We start from the raw sequence: 12119 nt of genomic DNA on the forward strand, positions 1-12119 counted from the left end.
ATAGGCTGGAGATGTACGAAATAGTTGTTGGAGAGGCCATGCTTTTTTGACTAAAACATTATTTTTAGAATAAAAATAATGTTGCTTTGAAAACAACTTTTTGACTTGTAATGGTTTAGCATTGAAAGCATTTCTGTCCTTTCTTTGACGTTTCTTCATTGATCTTGGATGGTACATTATCTGTCTTGAGTCTTGAGTGTAGCTAGAGAAGGTTGGAGAAGATTTGAGGCGAATTGCAGACTGAAACAGAGAGGATGCAAGGCTGCTGTTGATGTGCAGAAAACGGAGAATGATTAACGTTCTTGGTTTTATCAGTTTGAACGTTCTTGAGCTTCAATAATCATTCTGGAGTTCCCGTTTTGAATGTTCTGTATTTCCTTTGTTCTTGTCTTGTCATATACCCAGTTTGATCAAGTTTTCTTGACATTTGAATTTTGGAGTTCTTAAGCCGTCATGACTTTTGTCCATCTTTGAACCCTTTGATCTTTGTGATCAACTAGCCTTTTTGAGTTTGGATGAATCCTACTTGTTCCTTTCCATGTACTGATTAGATATGAACACATTTCCAGGACAGATTCTTTGTTAACGATGTAGATAAACTTTGAACAACATGCTGTGATAGATAATTCGGTGAAGCTGAAGATCATTCTCTGTTTATGATGCAGAATGATCTTGTTGTTGTCTTTTCTTGTATTTGCTTGATTCTGCTCTTAATTAAAACCACTCAAGAACACAAGTTAAATTAACATAACATTTAGCATCATAATTAACATTCTTAATTAACCTTTGTTTATTTTCATCAAAACTTTGAAATAGAGAGTTTGTCTCAATTTAGTATCGACATAAATGTTATTTATCTAATCCTCCTTATAATTATGTTATTCCACTTATGGTGAGTAATGATTTTATACGTTTCTAATTCAATTACTCATTAATGTCAATCCATTTAAAATTAGTTTCAATTTATGTCAATCCATTTTTTTTAGTAACATTTTATAAAATAAAAATATATATTCTATTTGACATAAAAGACACAAATTTATTAAAAATAATCATAAAATACGTATATATAAAAAGTTATTAAAAAATTTACTTCCAATTATTAAAATACACAGATTTATTTAAAACTATAATATATATGAATATATTAAAAAATATAATGAACCAACGTTTACTATATATGTGTTCTGAAAAAATATATTAACACTAAATTTTTATCAATTAAATTATATATTTATAATTGAATGCTATTTTTTATTTTAATTTTCCTTATTATAATTATAATTTGAATGTTAAAAAATTAATGAAAAATTAAGTATTGCATAAAATTAAATTATTTTTTAATAGAATTTATTTTTGGTACCTATCAATATAACTATAATTCAATTACTTATAAAACTTATAAAATTATTTTACAATTATTTATAATAACTTTATAATTTATAAATTATTTTACAATTTGATAATAATTTATAATTTATATTATTATCAAATTATTTTATAATAAAATTCCCTCATTAACATTTTTTACATCTTGTTTTTTGGTTTGTATTTTACATTTTATTTCATCAAATAACTACAAGTACTATTATATGTTGAAAAATAAATTAATAATTAAAGTACAATGAGTCAAACAATTATCCTATATAATAAGTTATCATACGAGTTTTACAAAATATTTAAAAAATTAAATTAAATTATTGTGATAAACATGATTTTCCTTCATTTTAATTTTCCTAATCATATTCAATTATTTCAAATCAATAAAGTAATATTATAAGATAACTATATTTATAATACATAAAATATTACTTATAAAACTTATAAAATTAATTAATTAATATCCGCGCAGGATGGCGAATGACTGGGAAGTCATTAAAAAAATTAGGGATTAGAGGAATTAAAAGAGGAAAAAGTTATTTAGAAACTAAGTAGAAAAAATGAGGTGAACATGACACCAAAATTAGAAATAGACAAAGAGAAGAATTTTTTTTGTTGAAACGAACCAACCTATACCTCTTTCAGTGTACCTTTGGAGTAGAGTCGGCAATTTCGAAGAAGAAGATGATTTTGCGAGGATGACAAATGATTGGGACGTACACAAGAGGGAAGAAGAAATTGTTGGAGGAAGTCATTAAAAAAATTAGGGATTAAAAGAGGAAAAAAACTATTTAGAAACTAATTAGAAAAAATGAAGTGAAACATAAAAACACAAGAGAACTCTCTAAGGCGTACACATAAGCTTTTTTGTTGAGGTGGGATATGTTTGCACATGTGGAAGAAATACTATGAGGTGACATGAGAATTGACATAGGAGTCTGTTTTAAATATATATAATATATGATATTTGATTTTTAAACTTTTGTTTTTAATAAACGAGAATGATCTTCGTTTTTTCAGACTTCTCTTTTTAATAAACCAAAATGAACTTCGTTTTTCCAGACTTCTGTTTTTAATAAACCAGAATAATCTTCGTTTTTCCATAATTCAGTCTTTAATAAACCATAATGATCTTCGTTTTTCAGACTGTTGTTTTTTAATAAACCAGAATGATCTTCGTTTTTTTAGACGTATGTTTTTAATAAATTAAAATGATATTCGTTTTTTCATAATACTATTTTTAATAAACATAATGATATTTGTTTTTCAGATTTAGTTAAGGCATGATTTGCTTTGATTTATTACATGGTGTGATCATTGATTGTTGTATAAATGTTTTTTATCACCTTTTTCATGAAGATGCTATCTTGAAGATGTAATAATCATTTTCTTGAATGATTGATATATGATATATTTTTTTTAAAATTCTTTCATTATTGAGTAGATATTTATGCACTTTGATGATGTGAATGACTTCTTGCTTGTTCACTTATGCAATTCATGTTCCTTAAATAAAACTCAAGTGTAATCATTAGTAGATCATTCATAAAACTTAATCATTTATTTAATAAGATTTGTTGTCATTAAACATACATCAAAAATATTTTTACCTCAGCAACATTTATACAATATAATCAAACACAACTAGAGTTTTTTTTTTTTTTTTTTTTTTTTTTGTGAATATGTTATAATTGAATTTGATCAATATGGTTATGATCAGTTTGTTACACTTAGGTATGCTAACTTGTTCTAGAATACTATATATAGTTGTACTTGCACTTGTTGCTTGTGTGCGAAAAGTGAGGTCTTTGCAATCTAAGTGAAGATTTATAGAAAGTAGAAAAATAGAGAGATTAAGGGTGAGAGAAAATTGAGAGATTGTGAGTAGGAAACTTGTATTGTTGTCTTCTCAACAATGAAAGGTACAAGAGTAGAAAAACACTTCAATTGCAAAGGCTTTAATCCTGTAAACTTCATACTCATAGTGAAATATTTTTCTCTCTTTTCCTGTGACATATGTCTCAAGTAATTAAGGTTGGACACATATATGTTTGTGTTATTCTTTCCTTATCTTTCTTCATTTCGTTAAATTATGAAAATCTGCATTAAAACATTTATGTTTTGTACAGTTTCATTGCTATAGTTTTTCAGTGATCTTTATTGGTTAATTTTTGGCTGCAGTCCCAACTTTAGTTTTAACAACTAGCGTGGGGAGGCAACCATGGGTGGAACCATAAAGTTTGATATTAAAAAGTTCAATAGATCATATGATTTTGATCTATGGAAGATAAAGATGCATATCTTTATGGTACAACAAGATTTGGTGAATGCATTGAAGGGTGAATCAATTCTTCCTGCAACAACGACTACTCAAGAAAAGGAAGAACTGATTGAGAAAGCAAAGAGTGTCATCATCTTGTGTCTTGGAGGAAAATCCTTGAAGGAAGTTGCAAGAGAACCAACAACTACAAGAATAAAGATTGAAGGTGTTTAAGAAGCTATATGGATGAAAGGTGTGATTGGTAAAATGTGGATAAATAAAGATTGTGTTTCTATTTTTTGTGATAGTCAAAGTGTTATTCACTTATCCAAGCATCAAGTGTATCATGACAAGTTTAAATACATTGATGTCAAGCTTCACTTCATAAGGGATATGATTGAATCAAAATAAGTTTCAGTTGAAAAGATTGCACCTGAGGAGAATTTTGTTGATGCCTTCACAAAGTCACTTTCACAAGCTAAGTTCAAGCATTGCTTGGACATAGTTGGTTTATGTGAAGATTAAAGTTTTGGCTTGAGAGAAAAGGCTATGAAAGGAGTATTCTGACATTGAGTCAAGGTGGAGAATTGTGAAGATATGTCTCAATCATCAACAACTAGAGTTAGTTATTTTTTATTAGTTTGTTATAACTAAATTTGACCAATTCAAATATGATTAGTTTGTTATAGTTTGATAAGCTAACTTGTTATAGAATACTATAAATAGATATAGTTGTGCTTGCATTTGTTGCTTGTGTGTGAAAAGTGAGGTCTATGTAATCTCATGTGAAGATTTTTAGAAAATTTTCAACGGTGAATGATACAAGGATAGAAAAACACTTCAAATGGGGTCTTAATCTTGTAAATTTCATACTCATAGTGAATTGTTTCGCTCTCTTTGTCTATGACGGAGGTTTAAGTAATTGAGATTGAACATTGTTTCTTTTTGTTTAAGTATCAAAATATGTTTTGTAGCATTTATGTTTTGTACAGTTTCATTGCTATTGCTGTGTTGGTTAATTTTGGGTGCAGGTCCAGCTTTAGTTTTAACACGTACTATTCTTGAGATGTGCAGATTGCCCCTGCAATACTTTTAGAACATTCTTTTTAGTTGAATTCATTAAATTTAGAGTATCATGCTCAAGAGTATTATGAACCAAACAAGTAGATCAAAGTTTGGCTCCATGTTCAGCTCATTTGATTCTTTAACTATGTTCATGGAGCTAATTAAATTACTATTTGGGATATATAGAAGATAATGTAAAATAACCCTTCCATACATTTTCGGTTATTCCATATCATATGAACTAATATAGTTTTGTATTGATATATCTCAAAAAAGATAAATAATTACCACATAAAACTAATCAGAATTTTGTCATGTATACAAAAACATTATCTCAAAATAGTTCATTAAAAAAATATATGACAGCACAAATTTTTCATAGAAGCTTTGCAGGACTTGTTCTTGTATGCATTCTTGCCCTCTAAAATGCTTGATACCAACCAAATGATATCTGCACAGAAAAACAAGAAACATAATGTTGATACCCTATTAATGATTGCATATAGTTTTTTTAATAAATTAGTCATGTAAAAATGTAAATGCATAGTAGTACAGTAACATTGCATGAATGTTGGGTTTATTTCTGATGAAAATGTTCGACATCAATAATACGATTTTGCTACAACATTCCAGTCATGATATTAAAGTAGTAACTTTTCATTCAATCATTGGGAGTAAAATATACCTCTAACTTCCATCAGGTCCTTGCATGATAGGACATAGGACATTGATTCCCTCTACGAACTTCATGTTTCAATTGAGTTAAGCGTAATCTTTTGATAGGTGAAAGCTCCACTTGTGCTTTTGATTTTGCTTCTAATAGTGATAGATATTAAGTTGTCAAAACCATGTGTATTTGATATTGATACAGACACCGACACGAGACACAATACCAAACATGGACACGAGTGATAATTTGAGAAAACATAAGTGAATCACAAGTGTCAATGTTGTATCGATGTCTGACACCAACATGTGTCACACATTTGGACACGCCTTCAATATAAATTGTCGGCGTTACATAGATTCTAATGCTTGTATAAAACTCATGAGGCATGAAGGTCATCATTTGCTTGAGCCAGCAACTACCAAGGATGTCCAATTACTTCACAAGAATAATATTAGTGACATATAAAATAAAATAAAATAAAATACTTCATTCATGGGACATAAGAATTATGAAAAATGCTGAAAATTATCCTTTTTCAAGGGTGACTGATACAACTCTGTCATTAGATGCCATCTTACCTAGTACAGGATTCTTCGCATTTTGTTGTTTATATTTCAATGCCCTTTTCTCTTCGATACGCTCTGCTCTATGCTGACGTGCAACAACCCGATGATATTCCTTTAGTTGCACATGGTGCATGTACAACATCCACCCCATGTTCGGATCATATTGCCGGAATGCAGAATTTGGTAATCCGGTGAACATAAGTACATTGTTTTGTACTGGAAGTTTATTTCTGCCAAAATTTGCTTCTAAATTTTCATTACATCCAGAAGTTTCAGGTAGCTTCTCTTGACATGTAATTAGATCTTTATCTTTTAGAAAACTTGCACTACCATTCAATCTTGCATTCCTGAGTTTTTTAGTCTTGAATGACCTTAATCGCCTTGCAGCACGTTGACATTCCTTATCATTTTCAATACCGCGCCTCGCTACAGAAAATGATGAATGATTACTTACCATTTGTAGTCTACTAAAAATTGTTTGTGTTAAATACAGTAGAATATGCCAATCTTACTAGCTATACAAGTAGTCGCACCACCGAATATATAATTAGAATTCGGAACATATAAATGTTGATGAGCAAGTGGTATGCATAATGCATGAGCTATTAATTAATGTAGAAATGCAAAAGAAGCTATAATATAAGCAAGCATTGTTTATAGCCTTGTTTTGCACACAAGGTAAGAAGATCATAACACTACCAAATCTTAGCTTAAAATTTCTCTGATAAAATTCATTCAAAATCAGAATTTGAAGGTATTTTTAATATCTCAGGCATAATTAATAAAAAGTTGAAAATTATGCAAGACGTACCAACAGACGATTGTCCGGCTCCTCCGAAAATATTATGTGCTGGCACACCTTCAACCCCACAGTGATTAGAATCTGGAACAAAAATCTCAATATCATGAATGTCAATACCGACTGCTAAATTGAAAGATACAGAACTATCATTATACTGTTTAAGTACATCTAAGTGAAGAGTATTAAGTATTTAACGTATACAAATTGTGCTGAGTTCAAGAATTGTCCCTATCTTAACGCTACTAGTTCCCTTTATTCACCTCGGTATTCATTGCATTGTTGATTTACACACATATGTTCCTCTGTCCCTTCTTTTACTGTTGCATTGTTTTTGGAGCGAGCTAGGTGTTTCATGTGACTTAATCGAAGTATCCTTCCTCGACGCTGCTTGTTTCCTTGTTCAGTGAACATGTGAGGCGACAAATCATTCTTGCTTTTACATCTAGCTTGATGCTTTATTTGGCTCAGGCGGACTGACAAATCATTCTTGCTTTTACATCTAGCTTGATGCTTTATTTGGCTCAGGCGGACTGTTTTTCTTTGTAAATGTTTGCATTGGTTATCCTCAGCTGTATCTTGATCCAATATACGATATTTACATCTAGCTTGCTTGCGTATTTGAGTTAAGCGCATTCCTGTAACTTTGTAACGAAGCTCACACCTTTCACTACTCGCATGAGAAACTGATGACGATCTATCAAGTGGTTCTTGAGAGCACTCCTGATCTATAAACAAAAGAATAGAAGTTACATTACAGTTATCAAATTCTTCTCACATTGAGATTTTGAAGTGCATAGAAGGCATGTGAAAATTAAATAAAGGTGGTATCATTAACCATCAACAATTACACGGAAAACATATTCTTGAGACGTAGGATCAACTAGGTTGCTAGATACTATGAAGCACTGACACCGTTACGATTGTCGGTCATGACACTGACGCTGACACATTGACACTGATAATAATAACAGAAAAAGAAGTAATTGATGTAACCACAATTGTCGTTGTCATGTTGGTGTGTCGGACACCAAATACGTCTTCGATCTGAAGTGTCGGCGCTACATAGACTAGATAAGCCTGAATTCATGAAAAAAGATATAACATTAGTCAATTATATGAAGTCAGTCACTAACCTTTATTTTGATTGTTTGTATGAGTCCTAGCCACACTATCTTCAGATTGTGCAGCTAATGTCTCAGCAGATTGTGCTAGAATCAACAAGTGATCAACACATCCCTCAATAGTCTTTACCTGAGGTACCTGTTCTTCATGTTTGTTGGTTTCCGTTCTACGGTTATCTACATTCTTCTCTGTCTTTTCAAACAACTCGCTATATTGGCTATAGTTGTTTTCTATTAATTCACACTGTGAATCAGGCTCTTGCTCCAATTCTTGAGCAGTTACATTAAGATCGAAGTTTTTATGAAAATTACTACACATCTTTTCTTGTTGACCATGCTTAGGCTGTTCACTTTTCATCATTGTCATCTTCCAACAATTTGAATGGTGAAACTCAAAGAGATGAGTATAATATTTGTTACAGCTCTCAGTGATTATGTTTCTACATCAAACAAAAAGGATTAGTAAATACATGAGAAGTAAGTTAATCTTGATCGTGCAACTATATATGTATGTATGTGGATGGTCAATACTAGTTCTACTGTAAGTTGTCAAACCGAAGAATTTACATAAACCCGAGGAACATCAGTAAACTTGACTTGTAAACTCATAAGAGTTTATTTTAGATTCCCATCATATTGTAATATTTTGTGCACAGTGAAAATCAAAACACTATAACTTGTTAATAAAGCAAACTACAATAACAAAATTCAAATATGCTATTAGCAGCCAATAAATTATTAAACCAAGATAAGATGGTCTCATAGCTCGGTCAAAAACATCACAAATTCACGATTCAAAGTTGACGAAGAAATTGACAGATTGTACAGGGCAAATTTACAAATCACAATACAGGTTTAAAACTCAAATCATAAAAAGGACATAATAAGTTCAAAATTATTGGACAAATTAAGAAATCACAATACTCAATTCAAGATTCCATGCAAGTTTTCCCAAGTGTACAGAAACAAGTTTGAGAGCAAGTTAACTTGATTTTGACAACTTAAAATCATATAAACACGTATGATCATTTGAGTTCAGTCTAGAGTATCACAACTATGATTTTATTTATTTAATCTGATGATTCAGTAGAGATTTTTAATAATAATATTTAGCTCTTCTTACTTCTCACTCTCACACCTCCCCCTCTCTCTCCCCTGCTTTCACTCCCAATGTGTGCTTACCTGTGTGTGTGTGTGTGTGTGTGTGTAAATATCACACAGAAAATGGTGGTTTGTTTAAATTCTACTCCCTCTATTTCTATTTATAAACAAAAGTGTTGATGTACTAGGTCCAATTAAAACCAAATACATCAACACTTTTGCTTATAAATAGGAACCGAGAGAATACTATGTTACAGTGTTATAATGCCACAATAGTCACTTTGAACTAAATTAATATTGTCTAGCGTAACAATAGGGAATTGTTCAAATTCCCTTGCGCCATAGTGCCACTATTTGACAAACACTTGTAATTGTAAATATACAAGTCCAGTTTTTTTTTTTTTTTCTTGAGATGGATCATTTGATTTAAACCAAAAAAAAAATGTGCATGTATTCACAAGGTTACATAGCGTTGTTTGTTACAAAACCACACAATCACCTGGTCACAACTGATAGGGTAAGGCTAAATCCTAGTGAATCTAAATTATTAAAAATAAAAAAATAAAAAGTTTAAGGGCATCTGAAACATGGGTTGCAACCATTGTACAAAAATAAAATTAATAAGCTCCTTCAAGCACATTAATAAGGGTATTCAGAAAAGAAAAAAAGTTTAAATCTTGAAAATCAGAAGTGAGATTCAAAGCAAGCAAGTAGCACCTAATGAAACTTTTTCATGCATTCAATACCCACATAATGTCAAAACCAAATAAAGTGACATAAAAAAATTCAGTAGCTTTCAACATCATTTAAGTGTAGAAAAAAAAAATGACACAGTTCTGCAAAAACAGTGAAAAGATTCATGTGGGGACCTAAAAAAGATTATAAAAAAAATAGCAAACATTTGGATAGAAATGACAGCAGAGAATTATACTGAAAAATCTAGAATATGCATTGACTTATGCAGAAAAACTTACCAAAAATCGAAGTGTTTCTTTGTTTTTGTCTTGTAGAGGTAGAAAAATGGAGTGAAGTAATAATGAGAGAGAAAGACAAAGTGAGGAAGACTAATAATATAAATAAATAATAAATATGTCTGAAAAAATAAAAGTGGACAACCCTAAACGGAGACTCCGAGGAATGTAAAAAGTGATGTGGGGCAAGGTTTAAGGAATGTTCCTCTCTTTATACCATCGTCTAGTAACATTATAATATATATTAATATTAATATACCATATGTATTATAATATATATAATAACATTATATCAGTTGGATATGTTAGTCGATTGCTAGTTAAATTAGTTAATTAATTATTTATGTAATTGACTACTTTATTTTAAGAAACATTTTGATATAATAAATTTTTTCAATTATTAATATATTCAATTTATTTTTTATTATTAATAATTTAAATATAATCTTAATGCAAATCAATAATTAATACTATTTTAAACCTTAAAAGTAATAAATAAGAATAACAAAATTTTCAAAAAAATAACACTTAAGAAAACGAAAGAAATATCTATTATTCTTTCAATATCCCAACGAAAGAAATATCTATTATTTTTTTAATATCCTATAATTTATCGACATAATTATCTACATGACACTGTTATTTATTGTTTATTATTCTATTATTTTATATTAAAAAGTTTCCACATATCACCTTAATAATGAATTAAATTCTTGCTAATTTTATGATATTAATATTACTTAATATTTATTACTTTAGTTATAATAAAAAATTAGATATTTATATAAAAGTTTATTGCATTTATAAATACGGTAGTTATTATCAGAATCAATTAACATAAAGATTTTAACTACTCTTGTACCAAAAAGAAAAATAGATTTCAACTACTCTATAATTAAATATAGAAATTTATTTTAATTTCTGTCTAATTCTATTTTCCTTATGTTTTAGTAATTTAATTTAAATATAGATTTATATGCATTGTTAGTAGAAATAACTTTTATATTTAATTTTATCTAATTCTATTTTTCTTATGTTTTATTAATTTAATTTAAATTTGTATTAATTTATGTGTATTGTCGATGTTAATAGTTTTTATGTTGTAAATTCAATTATAATTATTAAATTATTAGAGATATTTAACTTAAAATTTATATGTATGAATAATTATAAAGTAGTGACATTATAAAAACTTTTTGCGCCCAATAATACATGACAATTAATTTTTTTAAACATTAATAGTACAAGGATTTTAATTCTTATATATAATCGATGTGAATTTTTAAAGTGTCATGAATCATTTTTTTTTACGTCAAATGTTTATGAATTATAAACATTAAATTATTAAGAATATTTGATTTTAATCATTATTACATCAAAAGTTACATAAACAGATGGTTGTGATACTTTCATAATGTCAAACTTTTTCACAAAAGATGTATGAAAATGAAACTTATAATATAATAAACATTAACATGTTTTGTAACATTTAAATTTTTTTTTTTTTGTCTTAGAAGAGACGGTGAGTACTACTATAATTAAACGTCCAACCTAGTAATATTAACTTAAGAAAAATATGCATGTTCGACATGGTCAAATAAATGATTATTTTGACTAATGATTATAATCATGTTCGACATGGTCAAATAAATGATTGTTTTGACTAATGATTATAATTTGAAGCGTTAAATAAGTTTTTTGTTCATATAAATATATCATTTTTTTTTAGTCTCTCTAAATATTATTTTAAAATAATCGTCTCTTAAATATTTTATTAATAATTTTGGTTCATGTTTTTAAGTCAACTCATACGTATCGATCTAATTGTTGAATCATTTTTTACATGAATGTGTAAAATATTATAAGAATTCTCTTTATAATTTTTTAACAAAAGATGAATTAAATATAAATTTTTAAGCACTAAAAGTTTAAAAAATTATATTTAATTCACAAAAGGTTAAATTTTTTATATTTAAAAAAAATATTTTTATAATATTCTAAACATGCATGAAAACAATTATTTAAAAATTCAGATGATGCATATGAATTATTTTAAATATAGAGATCAAAATTATTGATACAAAATATTTAAAAGACTACTATTTAAAAAAAATTATCTTTATGGGAACAAAAAAAACTTTTTTAATCGTAAATATTACAAATCAAGTTATTTATTCACTCGT

At 28.4% G+C, this 12119-nt stretch overlaps 1 protein-coding gene across 2 annotated transcripts; it reads right to left on the reverse strand.

Annotated features, from left to right (window-relative positions):
* Window positions 1-4937: 4937 nt before the first annotated feature.
* On the reverse strand, window positions 4938-10093 carry LOC101510539 (uncharacterized). 2 transcript variants are annotated; one of them, XM_012712830.3, is made up of 7 exons: window positions 9940-10093; window positions 7877-8304; window positions 7004-7468; window positions 6753-6824; window positions 5954-6367; window positions 5391-5521; window positions 4938-5156 (listed from the first exon to the last, which is right to left on the reverse strand). In XM_012712830.3, the coding sequence occupies exons 2-6, from the start codon at window positions 8229-8231 to the stop codon at window positions 5403-5405; spliced, it is 1425 nt and encodes a 474-aa protein (XP_012568284.2). In that variant the 5' UTR covers window positions 8232-8304; window positions 9940-10093; the 3' UTR covers window positions 4938-5156; window positions 5391-5402. The 2 variants fall into 2 exon arrangements, 1 of the variants encoding a protein (XP_012568284.2); XR_012161953.1 differs by having other exon boundaries at window positions 5139-5156; window positions 5391-5810.
* Between the last annotated feature and the right edge of the window lie 2026 nt (window positions 10094-12119).

This window comes from Cicer arietinum, chromosome 2 (assembly GCF_000331145.2).
Source record: "Cicer arietinum cultivar CDC Frontier isolate Library 1 chromosome 2, Cicar.CDCFrontier_v2.0, whole genome shotgun sequence".
Lineage (NCBI taxonomy): Eukaryota > Viridiplantae > Streptophyta > Magnoliopsida > Fabales > Fabaceae > Cicer > Cicer arietinum.

Bases quoted from the DNA above. Each gene is read 5' to 3' on its own strand.
- LOC101510539 (XM_012712830.3), bottom strand. From the start codon at position 8,231: ATGACAATGATGAAAAGTGAACAGCCTAAGCATGGTCAACAAGAAAAG. The intron at 6,368-6,752 runs GTACGTCTTGCA...CATTTTCTGTAG, and splicing joins AGCCGGACAATCGTCTGTTG to CGAGGCGCGGTATTGAAAAT. The intron at 5,522-5,953 runs GTAAGATGGCAT...TATCACTATTAG, and splicing joins TGCGAAGAATCCTGTACTAG to AAGCAAAATCAAAAGCACAA.